The sequence below is a fragment of the Nelumbo lutea genome, chromosome 1 (assembly GCF_056320005.1).
Source record: "Nelumbo lutea isolate HS-2025 chromosome 1, American lotus-T2T, whole genome shotgun sequence".
NCBI lineage: Eukaryota > Viridiplantae > Streptophyta > Magnoliopsida > Proteales > Nelumbonaceae > Nelumbo > Nelumbo lutea.
Genome location: NC_142684.1, coordinates 11,075,463 through 11,099,310, shown reverse-complemented (window position 1 = coordinate 11,099,310; position 23,848 = coordinate 11,075,463). Strand labels below are relative to the sequence as shown.

General features: G+C 42.4%; 1 protein-coding gene across 2 annotated transcripts; it reads right to left on the bottom strand.

Annotated features, from left to right (window-relative positions):
• Positions 1-5,200: 5,200 nt before the first annotated feature.
• On the bottom strand, positions 5,201-12,403 carry LOC148873507 (uncharacterized protein At4g26450-like). 2 transcript variants are annotated; one of them, XM_088966942.1, is made up of 4 exons: positions 9,191-12,403; positions 7,019-7,208; positions 6,803-6,857; positions 5,201-5,529 (listed from the first exon to the last, which is right to left on the bottom strand). In XM_088966942.1, exons 1-4 carry the CDS (start codon positions 11,479-11,481, stop codon positions 5,477-5,479), a joined length of 2,589 nt encoding a protein of 862 aa, XP_088823068.1. In that variant the 5' UTR covers positions 11,482-12,403; the 3' UTR covers positions 5,201-5,476. The 2 variants fall into 2 exon arrangements, with proteins under 2 accessions (XP_088823068.1, XP_088823069.1); XM_088966943.1 differs by having other exon boundaries at positions 6,779-6,857; positions 9,191-12,392.
• Positions 12,404-23,848: the final 11,445 nt, after the last annotated feature.

Here is a 23,848-nt window from a genome sequence, read left to right as displayed (position 1 = left end):
GCATTGAGAGAGAGAAAAAAGGGTTTTGCTTCAAATGAAAATGAAGAATGAAATAAAACGATGAGAGAAATAATTGTAGGTGATTGATCAAAAAAATGAAAATAATTGTATGTTTAGCTGAAGGAACGCTCGATCGTCTCAGGCTGCTTGGAAAGTGTTTGGTTGGATGGTTTGTGAAATCTGATCCAGATGTCAAAAAGGTGAGCTCTTGGGCATCAGCTGAATGGAAGCCAAGTAGGTCCTTTCAGGTGAGGAAACTCAATGCAGGTTTCTTTCTTCTCTTTTGGAAGTGAGACAAAGCATTGGGCATTCTTAGTCATCAACAAAATCAATCTTGATGCCCAGAACTTAGATTGGGGAGGTGGAATCCACTGGGGGTGGCAAATGTGTGGGTTGGATTGGGTAAGGGTTGAGTATCAACCCACCCATATTAACCCACTAACCCATTTCTACCCATATTTAATGCATATTAGCAGGTCACAACCCACCCTGACCCTGACCCACCCTAACCCACCCATATGACCCGTTTACCCACATTTAAAATGTAAAAATAAAAGAAAATTATAAAAAATGAAGAAATTGCAGATAACATATAAAAGAAAAATATAACAAAAATAAAAAATCATATAAAATTCAAAATATAAAATGCAGAAAATAACAAAATATAAAATGCAGAAAATAACAAAATATAAAAATTGCAGAAATATGAAAAAGCAAAATTACAGAAAAAATACAAACAACAGAAAATAAACAAAAAATATAAAAAAGTACAAAAGAAAAACAAAGACATAAATATAGGAAAATACCTAAATTACAAAAAAAAATAAACAAAGAAATTATAAAATAGAAAATATAGAAAAACACTAAAATGCAAAAAAAAAAAACAAAACAAAACTTATAGAAAAGTACAAAAATGAAGAAAAATATAAAAAAAATGCAGAAAGACATAAAATGAATTGGCCTTGGTGAAGAAAACAGAGGCACAGAGTTGCAGTGGCAAGGGAACGTCAGAAACACCCTTAAGTCTTGAAGTACTTGTGGGAAGCGCAAGTCTTGGATGAGATGTAGCAAGTTGTGGCAGCACCACAGCAGTCTGAAGAATATACATATTCAATTTATCATATTGATTCTCCTAATCTCTGAATTTCTTTTCTTTTTCTAATTTCACGTCAAAAGTAAAACATTAAAATTCAACTTACCTGTGGAACCATTTTCAAGAGTTTCAAAGTGAGAAAGAATACCGGAACTGGAACTTTTTGAGAGAAATTTTCAAGGCTTCAACTCCGGATTAGGTTAGAATATTAAATGATTAAAATCTTTGTTGATGATTTGATATCACTTGTAACAAGGCCTTCTGATCTCTGGTGAGTCTCGTTCTTACTATCCCTAAATGAACGCAATCTTCTGTAATATTTACTCCCATATTCTGCAACACAATATAGGAATGAAACTTAAACTTACAGCAGCACCATATGATTATTCTCTGGTGAAGACGGAGGTCAGATGTTGTGGAGAATCAACCTATGAACCATGTCTGGGGGAACTTTCCAACCCTTCAAACCCTAACCTTGGAATTGTGGCATCTGATTTTCTCAGAAGTGAAAAGTTTCACTTTGCAGAGAATTTCGAACCCTAACCTTAAAACCCCAAACCCCAACTGACCCAATGGGTACCATTGCCCAACCCCACCCTGACCTTTTTCCCTTGACCCTAATGGGTCAAGCTGACCCGCCACTAAAACGGGTGGGTAAGGGTGGATTGGGTGGGTCAAATGGGTCAGGGTTATAATTGCCGACCCTAGAATCCATTAGTTGGGGAATTAAGAAATTTGGGACCCTAAAGTTCGGTGTGGATAAATGTCTTTGGTATTCCCATGCATGTCTGGTGTTTCCAAACACTTTTGGCTGTGGAGGATGCATGTGGGAGATTCAAGTCACCAATCCAAGGACAATTTCGTGGAAGAACCTTGTTGTTCCATGTATCCCAGTTGAGGTAAAGGAAACTCACCTAGTGTCAGCTTCTCTGTTGCTTTAGTTTGGTAGAGAACTTTATAATTTGAGGTTAGTTGTCAAAGGAACATATCCGGCAAGATGGACTGAAAATATGGCAGTATGGGAGGAGGGCAGCGGATTTTTTCAAGCATCTAAAATGAACAGGTCAAAGTTGAAAAGTGTCTCAGTTGGTTGAGGTTGAAGACAAGGGCACTTTTGGTAATAAAAAGAATGTTTTTGCGAGTGGGAACAGTTTGTTGGATATGTTCAATAACCAAGGAAGAAAGAAGGTGAATAGGTGGGAAGATGGAGAGATCAACTCGAAGCTTAATTCAAAGAATTTAATTATTGAACACATGGATGGTCGGGCTGAAAGGTTTCTGGGAAATGAAAAAGGTAGAGGGGTTTTTTGGTAAAAGAATCTAAAGAGGCATTTTGGGTGCAAAGAAGGGGTCGCAGATTAAGTGGGGACCAATTTTTGAGGTCTAAAGCTATTGGTGTTAAGTCCGGATCTCTCTAATAGGTTAAAAATCTATAAGAGAAAAGGCTTTAACTTTAGGCGACCAAATTTCCTAAAGGGAGTGGAGACTTTGTCTAGTCGCATCATAGGTAAGAGAAGATTTGGAAGAACAGAATGGGTATGGGAGATCCATAAATATGAGAGGTCTGGACTTACGAAGTCTGCTGCAAAATCTAGAGAAGCTAAGATCAACGGAAAGAGAGATCAAGGCAATGGCTCTGCAGTTCTTTGACCTGGCCCAGAACGTTGCAGTGTTAATGATTCGGATTTGTTTTTGGTTGTTTAGGACCAAAGGGAATCTAATAAAGCACTGACTCAGGTGGGGGCTAAAACTTGGGTATGCCTTTGAATGTTGGCATAAGGAGGGTTGATATGGAGGGGTGGATGGGACAAGGAACATTGTGATTAGATCAGAAGGATTAGTGGATGTTGGTGTGAAAATTTTAATAAATTCTCATGCAACATAATTCACTCAATCAAGTGATTGAGTTTTTATTATTTTGGGTAAGGCCCATTCAAGGAATCATACGGATTGTTCCCCTTAATTACATCCCCACAAGAAAGTAGAGAACACCTTTTGATTCTGACTTGGAAAAATGAACGCACAGAACAAAAGAAAAGAACAATAGGATACTTAAAAAAAACTTTTCATTTGCTTTTCTTTTACATCAGGTGTACAAGAATGAGAAGAAAGAAAAAGAAAATACAATTGAGAAAATATACAGCAATACATTTCTCTTTTCTTTAATACAAAGAAAATTTCCTTCTCACTCCTTTCTTCATACTAAGTTGTAGTCAATCAAACGAAATTCTGATTGTAGACAGACTTACTCCTTGGAGTTTTGCATACAAAAAGGGAACCGTAGTCAATCAAATTGAATATTTGATTGTAGACAATTTTCATCCCTCTGCTCTTCATTTTCATTTGAAGGGAACCATAATGAGCCTTTGAGATTTAGACTGTAGATGGTTTACTCCCTAACTTTGTCTTGAAAGGGGGACCATAATCAACCAAGTAGAGGCACCTGGTTGTAGATGGTTTATTCCCCCCTACTCTTCATTTTCATTTGAAGGGAACCATAATCAGTCTTCGAGAATTAGACTGTAGATGGTTTAATCCCTAACTTTGTCTTGAAAGATGGACCATAATCAACCAAGGCACCTGGTTGTAGATGGTTTATTTCCCTCTTTTTCCTTTCTCAAAAGTAATAACAAAAGGGAGAGAAAGAATGATACATAGCAGAAGACATAAATAGGAAGTATTCACAAAGAGGACTTTCCTTTTCTCTACCTATATTAGTGAGAATTTTCCTTCCTTGCCTTCCCTTGAGCACTTCTCTTTTCTTCTCTCCTTATCTTTGCTTTTCTTAAGAATCTCTTGTGAAATTTTTCTCCGAAGAGTCTCTCTGTGTGTATGTGTTTCTAGATTCCCCTTAAGGAGCTTAAATAGGGAGTGGGGTGGTTATGTAACTACCCCCTCCTCCTAGGTGAATGACACCTGTCCCTCCCACTTAAAGAGAGGGAACTCCCCACTTAAAGAGAGAGAACTCCCCACTTAAGAGGGGGAACTCCCATACGGAATACTTTTTTATAATTTTAATGATTTGGCTAGTAGACTAGCTAGCCCACTTATTACAAATTATTTGAATAAAAAAAATGACTTCAACAGTGGAAAAAGGTGAAATTTCAAGTGAAGTTGCCATTGAAGTGGATGAAAGGGATGTGACAGTGAATGTAGAAGTCTGCCAATCTCAGGGTCCAGAGTCAGGTTTTAGTCATTTTGAGGTCGAGGAAGTGGTGATCAGCAGGATAGGAGTGGATCTAGGCCGTAGGAGGGAGGTAGAGGAAGAGAGAACAAGTGACTACAGCACTGTTATCACATCAGAGAGATTGTACAGATGACTGCAACCATGGGAACAAATTGTAATTGGGTACCAAGGTCTGCCAACAGCATGGTAGATGTAGATGGCCTGGCAACAAGGAAATTATCCTCACGATTATTTTGAATTGATTTTGGAAAAATCAGTGAAATTCTCTTAGTTCTCTGTGAGAATGTGGAAGGAGAATTTTCTACACCTTAATTGTTTTGATTTCATTTTTGGCAAAACTGGTGAAGCTTTCCTAATATTTTGTTAGAACTTAGAATACTTGTATATGATAAATTGTTGATTTAGCTAGTATACTAAGAGTTTTTTGAATATTGGAGAGAGGTAAAGAAATTTAGCTAGTATATTGAGAGTTTTCTGATTCCAGGATGTTTTCACCTTGCACTTTAAAGAAATGGAAAATTTTCACCATGTTTCAGGGAAAATTGCAAACCATGTATGAGAGAATGGGAACAGACTATAGCATTATGGACAAGCATTCATTCTTATCACAAAAGCTAGTAAAATAAGGACCTGTTGCTATACAATAAAACCTTCCAAATCCCCAACCTAGCAAGACTATCTATTATTGTGCTTGGGCCCCCAGGTATCTATGTTACCCGAGCATTCAAAATGGCTATGGTTTCCATGATTTCACCAAAGAAGAAGTGGACCAAATGCCAAGGACCACTCTCCATATGATTTAGTCAATTCTGCATCTACCAATACTGAAAGCTTTTCTTAAGGCAAAAAAGTCCATTACCCAATGTTGATCCCAGTTATCTTTTCATGAGGCAGTAGCAATAGAAAATTCCGTAAGGCAGTGACAATCTAAATAGACATGGATTACGCTTTTAGAAATACTCTATGTGAGGGGTCAAGTTTAAACAATATCAATTTCTATCCATCAGAAAGAAAATCAAATACTCAAACATGAAGCTGAAACAATGCCAGTAGATAATACTGCAACAACACTGACCTCTATGACTACAATCAAAGATACTACAGCATTTAGGTTTTCTTGTTCTAGAATTAAGCAATAGATCGGTGAATAACCACAAGACACAAGAAGGATGTTAACGAGCTTGATCAACAATAGTTCAAAAGGGCTTCCCATAATCCTGTGTAGGCTGTTCCCAGACCCCTATAAAACCTACAAAAAAAAAAACAAAAACAAAAATCTGAGACACTTAAGAATAGGCAAATCAAAAATCTACACCAATAATTAAAAGGTCAAATTCTTATAAATGAAGAAACTGGTTTAAATTACAAAAAAAAAAAAGTAAAGCCTAAACTGCGTATTGTGAAAGCATCAAGAGCCTAATATAAACTAATAAGCAATTATTAAAGAATACAAACAAATGTAAGTAATTATTAAAGAACCCAATGGCTTAAGTTGAAGATCACAGCTAAAAGCCATGATGCATTGACAGTATTGATATGAGTTTGGGAGACGGGCTAAAACTTCACCAAACTAGCCAGTGCCAATAAACACCACTGCCTGTGACTACATAGGCTACTGTCCAAAGGTTCCATGATAGCTAGCAATGTAGCCTTTGACCAGGCCTTCACTGTATGCATGCTTGGGTACCCTACTTTGAGTTGAGTTCATTCAACACCCAAACGGTATAGAAAGTTCTACCCGGATCATAAAATCTGATGTCCTTTTTCCCTGATATCCTTCGATCTTGTAATTAGCATTTTCCCAAATCCTTTTCTCATAATTGGACAACTCATTTTATACAACATGCCCTTAATGGCATGATCCATATAAGCATTCCCTCAGTGGAAGTCCGAAACTTCTTTTACTGCTGACCATGTTGCCTTTATTTACTTTAGGCAACCAAGGGTATTTTTGGCATTGTACACTTTATTCTTTATTATAAATAGATGAGGAACGGACAGTAGGTAGACTTTTTGCTTCTCATCCATTATTCCTCTCATTCTTTCTTTTCTCTTTTTTTTCTTGCTGAATAATACGTCATTTTTGCTGTTTTTGTAATCCAAGTAGATAAGACCAACTCTCATGCTATGAGTGGTTGACACTTTTGTATCTAACTGTTATTTTAATGAAAGTTGCCGTTTCCAATCGAAAAAAGAAAGCAGATATGACCAAAATAGCATTCTTCTCTTCTTCTTTTTCTCTTATGCTTCAATTTATGTATGTAACTAGATCATCTTCTTGAAGTAACTGGAGATTTTCATTGATGCCTTGGTTCTGAGGGTTTTTTTTTACATAATAGAAATCTCAGGATTCTGAGGTATATGTGGCTCTCTTTTCAGCATTACATTCATAATTACATAATAGAAATCTCATAATTTCATTAAATGGTGAACTGCTTATAGATTCTACTAGTTAGATCAACCATGAAACTAGTAGATTTAAAAGAAAACAATAATACCATTCAACTAAATATCTGGCATACTTATTGGTATTTCTCCAAGAGATAGATATATTTGATCATCTTCTCCAAGAATCCCCTGAAATACATGATCAATAAGAAACAATGAATAATTTGTAGACTACTAAGATCAAATCAATGCTTTTAAAAAATGAAAAACATATCAATGCAATACAATGATTGGATGACCAACATTGAACAATCAAACTACCAACTGTATGTATCAGTTTCAGGTGATACCTCTCCATTATGAAGACCCATTTCAGTATGCAGAGCGGTAATATCTGTTGGTACTGACGAACAATTTGGCATATCATTTCCTAGCAGTTCAGAGATCATGAGACCATAACCATCCTGTACATCAGGAAGATCACCAGCATTCTCTGTGTGGTTTGGAAATCTTTCCAGGCTGGGATATACAGTTGCAGTCCTGTATTATTGAATGATTTAACATTTAGGACAAAACTATAAACTATGAAGCCAAATGAACCATACCAGCATAGTTCTTGCATAGAATAAACCAATTTAAATAGGATTTCCCAGTGATTGCGCCTTGGCGCACAGGCGAGGCGCATTTCAGGGTATGTGCCTCGCCTAGGTCCTAAGCGTAGTAGCCCTTTCAAAAGGCATACGCCTGGCACAAAGCCGGCTCGTAGAATCAGGAATGTAATATGTTTTACATTACATTAGCTATGTGAAGTACTGCAATTGAGTGAAAAAAGAAATTATAGGGTTTACATGCTTGAAAATGTTTTATATGTTTGATTTTATTTTTAAATTCTCATTTGAATATGCTTTACATCTTATGTTTATGTATTTTAATTTTAGATAATAGGTTTTTTAAAACATTATTTAAAATTGTAGTTTATATTTTTTTTAATATTTTTTTTTGAATTTTTTTGGCATTTTTTTGAATTTTCTGACTTTTTCTTTAGTTTTTAGCATTTTTTTTATTTTTGCGCCTTGCATCAAAAAGGCGTGTGCCTCGCCTTGCGCCTCAGGTGCAAATTGACCCCTGCGCCTTGCGCTTTTAAAACACTGGGATTGCCATATTTGCAATAGAATCTAATGCAACTATCATGGTTTAAAATGTTGACATATTTCCACAATATATTTCCATTTGCATAGGTACCAACACAAAATATTACTGGAATGTAGATAGTACTAAGACCCCATTTGGTTTGCAGGAATAGGTGTCTGGAATTGGAATCGGAATGGGCTATTCCGATTCCAACTGTTTGGTTGTGCGGAATCAGAATCCCACTCCCATTCTTACTGGAATGGCCATTCCCTACCCCTCCCTTGGGAATGAAATCCCATTCCTACTTATTTCAATTCTCATTCCCATTCCTGTCTGAACCAAACAGTATGGGAATAGACCATTCCGATTCCGATTCTGATTCCAACTGTGAACCAAACAGACCCTAAAATATGATTAGTTTGCAACAATATTGCAGATACGCAGAGCTACTATCACACATCTGATGATCTAATGAAGATGATGACCACATTGAGCCAACTTAAATTTATTTAGTATGTGATATTGAATCTCAATTTTTCTGTGTAATAGATTACTTGGTTGATCTATTTGAATCATTTGCACATTTCGTAAGTATAAGTTTTATTTGAACTTATTCTATTTGTAGTTTTAGTTCTTATGCTGTGTTTGGTTTGAAAGAAAAGGTAGGGAAAGGTAGGGAAACCCATACAAGGTTTGTATATGTTTCCCTAACTTTTCTTTCAAACCAAAAACAGCCTTAAAGCCTACAGGACTTCACAGCATTTTTTTTCTTTTGATAATTTAACAGCATTTTTTTATCAATATTTAACAGCATATTATTTTGTCTATTAACCTTAGTTTCTTTGTTTTGTTTAGGGGTGATAATGGGCTGGGCCAGGCCAGGCCAGGCTTTGGGCCTATAATTGTAAATGCATTATATTTAAATATATATATATATATATATATATATTTATATATATAACATATATGGCATATTATATATATATATATATAATTATATATATAACATATATGGCATATTATATATATATATATATATATATATAACATTATATATAACATTTTACATTATTTGACATATTATATATATATATATATATATGAATCTGACTATAAAACCGGAAAGATGTGATATCTAAAAAACTGCTAACCAATCAACCGGTATCAAAAAACTGGAAACCAATCAACTGGTGGTATCCATCAAAATTCATATCAGGGGGTGTTGATTGGTCAAAGCTCTTCAGTATAATACCCTTCCAATGCGAAGCCTGAACATAAAACCTAGTAGGGCCATGCTAGATATGATCACCCCTAGTTTTTCTTGATGGTTTCGAACAGGATAATAATCTGAAGCAACACGATAATCAATTAATGTGGTCGGAAAAGCTTACTCTCTCTGTGAAGTGTTAAAGGTCTTGTCTTCTTTTGCAACTTCATTTGCTGCATCATCTATCACAACTTCTTTGTCATCAGCCAGACATCGGTCAAAGTCATCAGGCCGGTTACAGTTACTGCTTATTGACAAATCGACATCCACTGATACTTCACTTTTGCCATCCAAGGTAGAGGGAAAACTAAGAACTGGATCATCATCATGATTCTCTGCCATATCAGAAGTCTCCATAAGGTTAAGGTCACAAATTTTAAATGAACTTGGAAAAAGCTGCTTCTCCTCTCTAAATTCAATGCCCTTTTCAGCTCCACCTTTTGGCAACAGATCAGTTCTAACCAGCCTCTCTTGACTGACAACTTCTATCACATCATCATCAGGTGAAGGCCTCTCCTCAGGTGTACTTGATTGCTTTGCTCTGAAGTTATGAAGATGGAAGTACTGTGTGACAAAAGATTGAGACCATTCTCCAGGTTTTTTGGCTCCCTGCCTCATGTCCTCATGTGGCAGAGCATTCACAAACCTCTGTTGGTTTACCACCTCTACCACATAATCATCAACTGAAGAACTCTCTTCAAGTATATTAGGTTGTTTTGCCCTTAAGTTTTGAAAATTGTAGTACTCATTGGCCTGTGTAACAATGGAAGAAGACAATTCTCTAGGTTTCCTATCTTCATGCCGTACAGCACTAACCAACCCCTCTTGATGGACTACCTCTACCACATCATCATCAGATGAGAGATCCCCATCAGGTGTACTTGATTGCTGGGTTCTAGGGTTATGTTGATGGAAGTACTCATTGGATTGTTTAACAATTGGTGAATGCCATTCTCTAGGTTTCTTAACTCCTTCTTTAAGGTCATCATGTTGTATAGTTCTTTTCTCACCTCTCTCATTATCCATAGAGCTGCATCTTCCGAACCCTGGTGGGCCCTGGCTTTGTTCTTCTTGATACATAAAAGGTATCTCAGGGAAAGATTGAGACCTTGTGTATTTACTCCTATCTACAGAAAATGCAGGATTCCGGTCTCGAGCATCCTCCATGGATTGCACAGATGTAGCCTTGGGAATATCAGATTCAGGGCATGCTGAAGCAGAACCATCATTTTGATTTGGTAATGCATCATTCAATGTGCCTTCAACTGAGCCTTCCTCCATGAGGATTTGAGGACTTTTTGAAGTTGCAATATCAGACACCACTTGCTCATCGGTTGTGGGAACTGGATCCACCTTCAAGGGCTTACATGCCAAGGATGAGCGGGTCTTGGTGGGCACTTTAGCAAAGTTGCATAGCTTTAGCAAATAATTACCATTCTTGTTCACTGAATCACTGCCATTCTTGTTCACAGAATCGCCTTCTACTAAGCAACCTTGCATGGAGTTTTCATCTGCACTACCTTGTTTCTCCTGTTCATCATCACCAGTGTCATTCTTCACCTCTTCATTCTCAGGACCCAACATTCTAGAATCATTAGATCCCTTGGAATTCTCACCATCTGTCTCAGGAGGTAGATCTTTTCTAGTGCTAGAAGAATTTGGCCTGGAACACGTGTCATCAGGAAACTCATAACTTTCTAGTTCAGATTCTGAATCACCACCAGTATCACCTCTCAATGGAAACTCACCGGAGGCGACCTTTGACATCCCACTACCAACATCTGTGCCAGCTCGCCGCTCTTCATGATATCCAGCATCCTCCCCCTCCTCCATTTCAGAAAAGGATTTAGCTCTCTCCAAAAATGAACCACTCCTCCCATTTTCTCTGCTCCAATCAGAGCCATAACCCCTAAAAGAACCCACCCTCCTCCTTCCTCTCAAATGGCTTCTCGTTCCTGTTGAATGGAAGTCATCCACAAACCTCCTCCTGCTAGAACCACCGTCAGGAACAACATTCCCTAAGCGGGCAAGTGCTGACATTCGGCCTTCAGGAGGAAGGTTCATGTTTTCTCTATCCTGCTGCCTGAACTCAGCAAAGTCCCCTACCTGATTCTTCAAACTACCATTCTGCCACTTTCCTGGAAGTACATTAGGAGGTAGTAAGCCCTGAGAAATTAAATATTCCACTGCAAGCCTACCAGCTTCCATGAAAATGTCACCTCGGCGAGGTGGTTGTGGTGGGGGGTAAGTCTTAGGAGGGCCACGTCCAAAACCACGGTTGTAGCTCCTGTACTCTGAGCTGTACATTCCATGACCTCTTATTGAACCTTCCGGCGAGATTCGAGATGCAGCCAGCCCCATTCCCATTGAACTAGACCTACCCCCAGTGGCGGGGCTCCTGCGCCTAGCACGCATGTTTATAGATATGGGGGAAAACCCGGCCTATAAGTCTGTAACAAATAAGCTAGAGTGCTTTGCTAGTTTGTCCAAGGTAGAAGAACAAGTCAAAGAAAACACCTCACTCTCGAGTTCAGCAGCTTAAAAACGTCGACATAATTCACAGTTCAAAAAACACAACCCTGATCCTCCAACAGAACTCATAAATCTTTGTGTTACTGCATCACCCGTCATACAGTTGACGAACAGTTATTTCTTTTTGAGACCTTAGCACAGAGTTCACATTTTCCAGCTTAAAGAACCTCTAATCGTTCACCTTGCAAACCGTCAACTCGAGTCAGCTGAGAGATCAAACCTAAGACAGGCCATATAAGCCCCAAATTCTTATTTTTCCAGCTCAAAAGAAAGTTAAATTCAAAAGGGTTCAACATTTAAACAACGATAACGCAAGATTGAGCTACAGATCTGTTGGATCTTATATTTTTCTTGCAATTAGGACAACAGTAATCTAACCTCGGTCCGATGCGTGTTTCGTTCTTGATGTCTCTGGATATGTCCAGGGGGAACAAGATCAAAGCTAAATTTTTAAGGTTTCTGTTCCAGTTCGCAAGAATCGTACCTTTACATGTTATAAATGGCGAATCAAGGTCAAATCTCCATTAAGAAAACCACTCTGTGAATTCATCAAGGTAGAATTTCAGTCTCTTGCAGAAATAAAGAATCTAATTGCTTTTCCTTTTCTCAAATCAAATGAATTTGGAGAGAGAGATAAGATGATTTGTGATGCAAAACTATCAAGCTAGGGTTCTGATTCCGGTCTATCTGACTATCTTCAGAAAATTTTTAGGGTTCCTTTGCGTTCACTGTCTGCTTTAATGCTTTTCCTCTTTTCGATCATCTCTCTCCCCCTCCCTCCATTTTCCGATCTCGAAAGTAAACCAGTACGTACATCCTGGTTTTCACACGTCATCCTGAGGTGTGTGGTGCACTGTGCCCGTGAAGGCAACCCACGAAATTCTTCTCAGCTCAGTAGAACACGTGTAAAAAAATAGTCACTTTTGCTACGATAATCAGGGCCTTTGATGTACTGCAGTGGCCCACCAAAATATCAGTTCATCTAATTCAAGGCGGGGTCATTTCAGTACATCAACGCCCATGATTTCGTTGTTTCAGCGCAGCGCGACATAACGAATGTGATTTGGTAGGATTACAAATAAATAAACCGGGTCAGGTCCGATTTGAATCCGAATTCGATCCGGTAAGAGCCGGTGTAACGGCTCCGAACATTAAGTTAGAATCCTTCAAAATCAAGATAAAATCAGATAGCGCAAAATTTGAATAACTTGTTTGTTGGGGGCAGGGGGCTCTTATAATCACTTCGCGCACTCGCTCTGAGGCCCTTGTCAGGTCGGGTATGATTACCCTTGCGCTTCTCAATTCGGCCATCGTCCTTTCTGCTGGGACAGAACCATCACTGCCTAACCGTCTCTCTAACTGGAGATGGCGGTGTCAGTGGCGGTGGCAGGTGGCCGTTTAGAGTGCGACCGCCAAGCGTCGGATCCCAAGTCAGTCAGGTGCGGCGCCCTCGGGCACGGACTTCCTCAGTGTCAGGCATGGTATGACTTGTTTGGTTTTGGTGCCCAAAAGGTGATGCGGAGTGGTGAGCGAGGAGAAGTCTTGAGTTCGGAGGTATCTATGGGGTAGGTCAGTTCGACGAGGTGTATCCCGAACTGTTACAAGGTAGGCCAGTTCGACGAGGTGTATCCCGAACTGTTACAAGGTAGGCCAGTTCGGCGAAGTATACCCCGAGCTGTTACAAGGTTGGCCAGTTCGGCGAGGTATATCTCGAACTGAAGGTAGGCCAGTTCGGATTACTCTGGTTTTGAGCCAAGGGTGAGTTTGGGCCCCCCGTAGGGAGTTTTGTCCGCTGGTATCCCCTTGTTCACGCCTTAGGCTTGGCCTTTTTGCCGAGCTGTTGTTTCTGCCACGTGTCGCATAACTGTGAGGTCGGGCCAAATCTTCCTTCATTAATTGCCCCCCACTCCTCGCGCCAAGGGTCTTGCCCTGGTGCGGGGAGTTTCGCGAGGTAGTAGGTGGATTTGTCCCGTCCTTCGAATATTGACTGCGCGAGTTGCTTTTGCTAGGGTTCTTCGGTTTCCGAGAAGGCTGGAAATGTGCCTACTCATAAATGCTGATGGTTGTGACAGCGCGCGTTTTAAATTTCAAAAATTCGCGCCGCTGGGACGTGACAGCGGGTCATTCAAACTTGAAAAAAGCGCACCACTTCTATACGTGCGCGGGCGGCTATCAGGGAGACGTGCGGCGCAGTCAGTTTCAGAAAGACGCGTGTCGGCGCGACGTCGGTTTCAAGAAGGCGTGCGCTGACGTTTCGCTCTTTTCGGAAAGACGTGCGCCAATCACGTCTCGACCTTATGGGACGTGCGGTCAGCGCAAACGTGGGCCGTCGAATCGTCTTTGATCTGCACGGTCGGTTCTTGGTTACTGTAGCAATAAATAGTGGGGGACCCCAGTCGATTTGTCACTTCTGCGGTTTGTCTATTGAGCTCGCGTCCAAGTTTTTTTTTTCAGCTCGCGTCTAGGCTGGTTACATAGCCTTCAAGGTTTTTTGGCTTGTTCCCGTCTCCGGAGCCTTCAAAACTTTCTTCCGGTGAGTACCTTCCTGAATCCACCTCTTTTCCTCAATGTCTATCTTTGATAGCTCAGACGACTCTTCAAGTAGGACTGACGTAGGTTCTACAAACCGAGCCGTATCCCCCGACTGCCTCAGCGATCCTGAGGTGGAACTCGAGGACTATGAACTAGTAGGCCGAGCTGCTTCGGGCAGTTTGGCGTCTACCTCTCGCCGAGGTCGGATGCTAGACAGGTTTGGTCCCTCGACCATCACGCCTGAGGGGCTTCAATCTATACTTATGTCTTACAACCTTCCAGGGGGGTATACATATTTTATTCCTTCGGGTAGCTTTCCTTGGGAACACGGTCCTGATGAGATCGTGATTTTTCGAGAGCAGCTCGCTGCGGGGTTGCGACTTCCTTTCCACCCCCTTCTCGTCGAAGTCATAAACCACTTCGGTGTCACCATTAGCCAACTTCATCCGAACTTTATTCGGAACCTGGTGGGGACAGTTTCCCTTTTTGCGAGCAGAATTTCCCCTTAGACTTAGAGATATTCTCCTCCATCTTGATGCTCAAGAGACAGGCGGGTTCTCTTCCTGGGGGAAGACGGGCGTATTACCTTTCTCCTTGCCAGGGCTTTAAGCTTCTGCACGATCTTCCTAATAAGGTCCCGGCGTGGAAGCGGGACTACTTCGGTGTGCGAAGTGCACAAGGATGGCCCTTTCAGATCGGGTGGGGTGAGGCCGCTCTTGATTCAGGTGTTACTCTCGATAAAGAGACGGTGAAGGGCCTCCGGCAATGGGCATGGCAAGGTTTAAAGTGCCATCACTACTTAACGAAGGCCAAGCTTATTGCGGTCGGCCTGAGTTCGGGTAGGTTTCTAGCTATGCGGTTTTTTGCTTGCTTTGTTCTTTCATTTTTTCTGATGTCGAACACGTTTCTGCAAGTGTGATGGACGCGGAGAGAACTCGTGGGGGGCGTCTGTTCCAAGGTATGAAGAGGAGGAAGCGGGTCGCCAAGCAAACTCGTACCGAGCTGCCCCTGGATGAGGAGCCCCAAGTTCCAGACCACACGCTGGAGGATCTGCACAGGAAGCCCGAGGTGACTCCACCGATGCATGAAACTGCCGGGGCGCCTTACGCTGAGACCACTCATACGGGCGCTCCTGCATACTCAAGTACTCCTGCTCACTCTGGGTCCGCTCATACGCGGGCTGGGCCCTCGGGTTTGGGAGCTCAAGGGGAGTTCAGGAGCGTGTTGACGCCGAAATACACTCTTCAGAAGAGTAGGGAGGCTACTTTCCCTGAGGAGATCGCGGCGTGGACCGATCTTCCTTTGAATCAGGTCGCCTGTCGCGCCGTAACACATGCTATGGTGGTAAGTTAGATTCCGTCTGCCTTTTTCATTTTTTGTCACTTTTGCTGTTATTGCTCATTTGTTTCTTTTGGTAGGTGAATTCTTTGATTCATTCCTTAGCAGCCCAAGTGGAGAGGAGCTCGCGACAGGCGCGAGCTGCTGAGGCTGCCGCCCATGCTGCTGAAGAAGCTTTCCGTGCTGCAGAGGCGAATATCCGAGTTACTGAGGCGGCCGCTTATGCTGCCGAAGAGGCTGCTCGCATTGCAATGGCCAGGCAGGTAAGGTCTCAGCGTGACGCCGAGGCCATGGGGGTAGTTGTCAAGCACATGGCGAACTTGAAGTTGGATTTGCAGCATCAAGTCGAATGTCTTCAGGAGGACATCAGGGAGAGAACACAGATTTTTTCCCAAGGCATTGAAGACGCCAAGAAGAAGGCCGTTGAAGACTACATTGCCTCTCCGCGTTTTGACGATCTGATGGTGGATTCTTACAGAAGGGGGTTCAAACTGAGCAAGTGGATGATCTGGAACACGTACCCCGATCTCGATGTTAGTGCCATATCCACTTCGCGTATAACTCCGGAGATGGCCAATGCTGCCGAAAGGGACTTAACAAAAAAAAAAAAAAGAGATTATCTTTACATGCTCGGAGCTACTTCTTCGCCATCAGAAGGCACTTCAACAACACTCGAAGGCCCTGCCTCTCCTTCAGAGTCCGGATCGCCATCGGCAGCATTGGCCATCTCCGGAGTTATACGCGAAGTGGATATGGCACTAACATCGAGATCGGGGTACGTGTTCCAGATCATCCACTTGCTCAGTTTGAACCCCCTTCTGTAAGAATCCACCATCAGATCGTCAAAACGCGGAGAGGCAATGTAGTCTTCAACGGCCTTCTTCTTGGCGTCTTCAATGCCTTGGGAAAAAATCTGTGTTCTCTCCCTGATGTCCTCCTGAAGACATTCGACTTGATGCTGCAAATCCAACTTCAAGTCCGCCATGTGCTTGACAACTACCCCCATGGCCTCGGCGTCACGCTGAGACCTTACCTGCCTGGCCATTGCAATGCGAGCAGCCTCTTCGGCAGCATAAGCGGCCGCCTCAGTAACTCGGATATTCGCCTCTGCAGCACGGAAAGCTTCTTCAGCAGCATGGGCGGCAGCCTCAGCAGCTCGCGCCTGTCGCGAGCTCCTCTCCACTTGGGCTGCTAAGGCATGAATCAAAGAATTCACCTACCAAAAGAAACAAATGAGCAATAACAGCAAAAGTGACAAAAAATGAAAAAGGCAGACGGAATCTAACTTACCACCATAGCATGTGTTACGGCGCGACAGGCGACCTGATTCAAAGGAAGATCGGTCCACGCCGCGATCTCCTCAGGGAAAGTAGCCTCCCTACTCTTCTGAAGAGTGTATTTCGGCGTCAACACGCTCCTGAACTCCCCTTGAGCTCCCAAACCCGAGGGCCCAGCCCGCGTATGAGCGGACCCAGAGTGAGCAGGAGTACTTGAGTATGCAGGAGCGCCCGTATGAGTGGTCTCAGCGTAAGGCGCCCCGGCAGTTTCATGCATCGGTGGAGTCACCTCGGGCTTCCTGTGCAGATCCTCCAGCGTGTGGTCTGGAACTTGGGGCTCCTCATCCAGGGGCAGCTCGGTACGAGTTTGCTTGGCGACCCGCTTCCTCCTCTTCATACCTTGGAACAGACGCCCCCCACGAGTTCTCTCCGCGTCCATCACACTTGCAGAAACGTGTTCGACATCAGAAAAAATGAAAGAACAAAGCAAGCAAAAAACCGCATAGCTAGAAACCTACCCGAACTCAGGCCGACCGCAATAAGCTTGGCCTTCGTTAAGTAGTGATGGCACTTTAAACCTTGCCATGCCCATTGCCGGAGGCCCTTCACCGTCTCTTTATCGAGAGTAACACCTGAATCAAGAGCGGCCTCACCCCACCCGATCTGAAAGGGCCATCCTTGTGCACTTCGCACACCGAAGTAGTCCCGCTTCCACGCCGGGACCTTATTAGGAAGATCGTGCAGAAGCTTAAAGCCCTGGCAAGGAGAAAGGTAATACGCCCGTCTTCCCCCAGGAAGAGAACCCGCCTGTCTCTTGAGCATCAAGATGGAGGAGAATATCTCTAAGTCTAAGGGGAAATTCTGCTCGCAAAAAGGGAAACTGTCCCCACCAGGTTCCGAATAAAGTTCGGATGAAGTTGGCTAATGGTGACACCGAAGTGGTTTATGACTTCGACGAGAAGGGGGTGGAAAGGAAGTCGCAACCCCGCAGCGAGCTGCTCTCGAAAAATCACGATCTCATCAGGACCGTGTTCCCAAGGAAAGCTACCCGAAGGAATAAAATATGTATACCCCCCTGGAAGGTTGTAAGACATAAGTATAGATTGAAGCCCCTCAGGCGTGATGGTCGAGGGACCAAACCTGTCTAGCATCCGACCTCGGCGAGAGGTAGACGCCAAACTGCCCGAAGCAGCTCGGCCTACTAGTTCATAGTCCTCGAGTTCCACCTCAGGATCGCTGAGGCAGTCGGGGGATACGGCTCGGTTTGTAGAACCTACGTCAGTCCTACTTGAAGAGTCGTCTGAGCTATCAAAGATAGACATTGAGGAAAAGAGGTGGATTCAGGAAGGTACTCACCGGAAGAAAGTTTTGAAGGCTCCGGAGACGGGAACAAGCCAAAAAACCTTGAAGGCTATGTAACCAGCCTAGACGCGAGCTGAAAAAAAAAACTTGGACGCGAGCTCAATAGACAAACCGCAGAAGTGACAAATCGACTGGGGTCCCCCACTATTTATTGCTACAGTAACCAAGAACCGACCGTGCAGATCAAAGACGATTCGACGGCCCACGTTTGCGCTGACCGCACGTCCCATAAGGTCGAGACGTGATTGGCGCACGTCTTTCCGAAAAGAGCGAAACGTCAGCGCACGCCTTCTTGAAACCGACGTCGCGCCGACACGCGTCTTTCTGAAACTGACTGCGCCGCACGTCTCCCTGATAGCCGCCCGCGCACGTATAGAAGTGGTGCGCTTTTTTCAAGTTTGAATGACCCGCTGTCACGTCCCAGCGGCGCGAATTTTTGAAATTTAAAACGCGCGCTGTCACAACCATCAGCATTTATGAGTAGGCACATTTCCAGCCTTCTCAGAAACCGAAGAACCCTAGCAAAAGCAACTCGCGCAGTCAATATTCGAAGGACGGGACAAATCCACCTACTACCTCACGAAACTCCCCGCACCAGGGCAAGACCCTTGGCGCGAGGAGTGGGGGGCAATTAATGAAGGAAGATTTGGCCCGACCTCACAGTTATGCGACACGTGGCAGAAACAACAGCTCGGCAAAAAGGCCAAGCCTAAGGCGTGAACAAGGGGATACCAGCGGACAAAACTCCTTACGGGGGGCCCAAACTCACCCTTGGCTCAAAACCAGAGTAATCCGAACTGGCCTACCTTCAGTTCGAGATATACCTCGCCGAACTTGCCAACCTTGTAACAGCTCGGGGTATACTTCGCCGAACTGGCCTACCTTGTAACAGTTCGGGATACACCTCGTCGAACTGGCCTACCTTGTAACAGTTCGGGATACACCTCGTCGAACTGACCTACCCCATAGATACCTCCGAACTCAAGACTTCTCCTCGCTCACCACTCCGCATCACCTTCTGGGCACCAAAACCAAACAAGTCATACCATGCCTGACACTGAGGAAGTCCGTGCCCGAGGGCGCCGCACCTGACTGACTTGGGATCCGACGCTTGGCGGCCGCACTCTAAACGGCCACCTGCCACCGCCACTGACACCGCCATCTCCAGTTAGAGAGACGGTTAGGCAGTGACGGTTCTGTCCCAGCAGAAAGGACGACGGCCGAATTGACAAGCGCAAGGGTAATCATACCCGACCTGACAAGGGCCTTGGAGCGAGTGCGCGAAGTGATTATAAGAGCCCCCTGCCCCCAACAAACAAGGTATGCAAACTTTGCGCTATCTGATTTTATCTTGCTTTTGAAGGATTCTAACTTAATGTTCGGAGCCGTTACACCGGGTTCCCCCCCGGAGCTTCCTCATCTCCTCCGTTTCAAGTTCCCTGCTATTCAGTTCAGAAGCAAGGTCGTTGACAGCTAAGACCGGCCGGATCGCGCTTCATCAGCTAATAAGAAATCTCGGTGTTTAAGAAATCCCTAAATTGTTCATATCACTAGAATTTTCTGTCATCTTAAGCTTGGGTTGTGGGGATGGGACCTAGAATAAATTTCAAGGTGTACAAGAGAAAAGGCATGAAGAAAGTTGCGCTGACTCTTGATAATGAAGGTGGGGTTGAGTCTCAGGTTCATCTCAGATATGAGTCTCACATGAGGGACTTTCAGCAAGAAATTGAGAAAGATGTAGTAGGGTTCGTTCCTATTGAAGATGTGGTGGTTCCAAATTCTGAAAAAATAAAAAGGAAAGAAGGACAGGAACTTTACCTACTGAGAAAATTGTCAAAAGAGATGTAGAGGTTGGCAAGAAGCTTGGTTTGTTTTTTTGGGGTGGTGAGGGGTTTGCTTGGAAAGCCTTTGAGGAGTTTGATAGGAAAAAGAGAGAAGAGAGGTTGAAAAAAAGTCGTAATTGGGGGAGGGGGAAAGGTTTGGAATGAAGAAGATGATGGACTGGAGGAAGGTTTCAAGGGGGAGGATTAAGAGAGGGATGTTGCTTGCCGATGTTTGGTTTTGAAGGAGGTGGCTGGACTCAGGGGTAAGAGGGTATTTTAGTTGGTCCTTGGTCTAGTTTGTTGGAGCTTTGGCAACTTGAGCTCTAGTATGTTTTTTTTTTTTTTTATTTCTTTGGGTGTATTTTGTGTTCATTATCTCTTGAAGTCACTTATTGATGCTTATAAAAATCTATTCCAAAGTTTAAGTTATAAGAACGGACTTGTTAAATACGACTATGATTTGGAATTCAGCTTTACCATATAGACTGGATTTGTGTTTTCTCATTAAATGCTTAATTCTAATTCCAGATCATTATTCGTCTTAGTGACTATAAATAGTATCATGAGGTATTTCGTTTCCTTTCTAGGCAAACTTCTTGTTTTTTATTTTTTTATTTTTTGGTGGGGTGGGGTGAAGGTGGGGTTCAGTCCCAGGACTGAAGAAGTCTTCCTCTTGTTTCTACATATTAATCTTCCACCCCTCAATTTGATGAGTGTCACACAAGAATTTCAGTGGAAATCAAACTTCAATAGTGACAGGGTTCAGCAGAGCTTTTGCTCATTTTATACTCATAAAATAGAAAATTTAAAATAAAAACCAAATTGATGTATAACCAAGATGTGTTGAAGTTGTAGTTGAACTAGAGGGAACACTTGCATGCATGGGCATGACTCATGAGCTCATGAGCATCTATCCTTGTTTGGATGTTAGATTAGCCATTATTTTGTTGTCAATAAAGTAGAAAGCTGGTTGATGGTCTGACATAACACCCTTCCTTGGCAATTATAGTTCTGAAACTTGAAATCCATGAACAGAACAAATAACTTTTGTACTTTGAACTCTTCATCCATGATTTTTTGACACATGTCTTACTAACAGAAATGGAAACAAATTGGTCTCCTCTCCTGTCATTCAAAACCATGGTTTATGGAAAGACATGGAACTTAATCATGGTTCATGAAGAGACTTGTCATTATTATCGATCAGAGGAGCTCTTTTACCGATCTCGGCATAGTCCAGCAACAGAGGAGCTCTTTTACCGATCTCGGCATAGTCCAGTTGATGTTCATGGCTCTGAGAAAACAGTCCCACAACTGAGAAGAAAACGGGCAGTAAATGCACAGATGGTCTGTTGATTCAGAATTACTTCCACAAAGGCCACAAGATAGATCCAAAATTTGAATGCCCCATCTCACGAGGTTAGCTCTGGAAAGACATTTATCCAGAGCCATGGTCCAAATCAGAAAGTTGGATTTAGATGGGCTAATAGGGTTCCACACCTGAGAACATGGGAAATCAGTGACACCCATTCTGCAAAGCTTAGAAGCCAATGACTTGACAGAGAAAACACCATCCGGATTCCACTTCCAGCACCACTTGCGTTCTGAGAGAATAACAACCTTTTGATTCTGGAGGATAGTCAACATATTCACTATCTCTTCAAGCTCCCAGTCAAAGAGATTCCTTCTAAAGAAAGGGGTCCAAATGACAGAATCTCCAGTCAAGCTACAACACTCAGGTACAGATGCCTCTTGATTAGAGGCACACTGAAAAAGAAGAGGATCCCTATATCTCCAGTTGCCCCATTCCACCCCATATTTACCAGCTATGAGGGCTCTCCACCAAGCATCACTTTCAGCTTCAAACCTCCAGATCCACTTACAAAGAAGGGCAGAATTAAAATTTTTCAACTTCCTTGTGCCTAAACCACCTTCAGCCTTAGGGAGGCAAACTTGGTCCCAGTTGACAAGATGGATTCTTTGCTCCTCATCCCAACCCCTCCAAAGAAAATTCCTTTGAAGCTTTTCAAGCCTTCTAGCTACTTTATTAGGAATAGGGAATGGAGAGAGGAAATAAGTAGGTAAATTGGATAGGGTGCTCTTTATCAAAGTAACCTTACCCCCAAAAGAAAGATATATTGCCTTCCAAGGAAAATTCTTTCAATAACCGGGTCCCAAATTGAAGAAAGCAAACAACTCGCCTCCAGAGGTAGACCCAAATATTTTACTGGAAGGGATTCAATCTGACAAGCCAGTACCTTTGCACATTCAACTAAGTAGGATACTTGACCCACTGGAATGATTTGACTTTTATTCCAATTGACTTTAAGCCCAGAGGTCACCTCAAACCAAGTTAAAATCCCAAGAACCAAATCCACCTGAGAATGAGAAGCATCCACAAAACATAATGTATCATCTGCAAATTGGAGAATGTTAACCTTCTCCCCCTCTGGAGCAATTGCAAAACCTTCCCACTCACCAAACTCAGCAGCCCTTTTAGAAAAACAGAGTGAGAATCTCCATGACACAAATAAAGAATAATGGAGGCAGGGGATCTCCCTGTCTAAGTCCCTTGGAGCTACCAAAGAAATCTGCAGAGTGCCCATTAAGCAAAATTGAAAATTTGTGAGAGGTAATACACACTTTAGCCCAGTTCTTCCATTTCTGTCCAAAATTCATATGCTGCAACACAAGATCAACACACCTCCAATTGACATGATCATAAGCCTTCTCAATGTCAAGTTTGCAAATCAAACCTGGGACATCCTCTCTTCTTCTTGAGTGAATTAGCTCATTAGCAATAAGAACTGAATCAAGCATCTGCCTTCCTAGGACAAAAGCACTTTGATTGTTTGAGATAACACTCCCTAAATCCCCTTTCATTCTCTCGGCAAGGACTTTGGCTAGGATTTTATAGAAGCTGTGCAGAAGGCTAATCGGCCTGAAATCTTTAATATTCACTGCTCCTTCTATATTTGGAATAAGGGTAATAAAAGTAGTGTTTAGACTCCTTTGCAATGAAGCATTATCATAAAAACCTTGGAAAACATTCAGAATATCTTGCTTCACAAAATCCCAGCATTTAATGCAGAAAAGATTGGTAAGTCCATCTGGCCCAGGAGATTTATCATCAGCCAACATATTAATTGCTGCTTTTATTTCCTCCTCCGTGAAGGGTCTCTCAATGAAGGTGGCCTGATCTTCACTCAGCTGTTTGAAGGGAAGGGACCTAGGAAATGGTCTGAAGGTCCAGGATTCTTTATAAAGATTTTTATAAAAGCTGGTTGCCACTGTCTTCATTTCCGCATCAGATTCCCCACAAATTTTTGAATATTTAATCAAGTTGAAGAATGATCAAATGTCAAATCACTTCACTAGGTTCTCAAGTAGCTCATCTAGATTGAATATTCTTTCAGTTAATGGAAAAAGTACTTTCTCCTTAGTTGACCACAGCACATCTTGGCATATGTAGTTTCTTGTTTGTCTACTTGTATGGCATTTGCATGTGACCCCGTGATTGGTAGAATCAATTTTTATAGAATTGTTTTCTCATAAAAAGAGAGAGAGAGAGAGAGAGAGAGAGAGAGAAAAGACAACCAATGACTGCACCACTGAAGAGTGACTTTGTTCAAGTAGAAGACTTTAAAGGAGCAGGGGGAAGACCAAAAAGAAAAACATGGTCTGAAAATGCAATCATGCAATGATCTAAGGACTTGCATTTGAGAGAAAACATTGTTCTTGATAGAGACTATGGTAGGAACCAATCCATGGGATTCAATGATCGGTTGTTTTGGGCCTGTTTATAATCTGTATGCTTTGAAGTGGTAGTGTAGTAAATGCTTGTAATGATTTAAATATTCTGAATCATTAATAAAATTTTACAGTTACTCATAGAAAAAAAAAAAAAAGACAATGGTA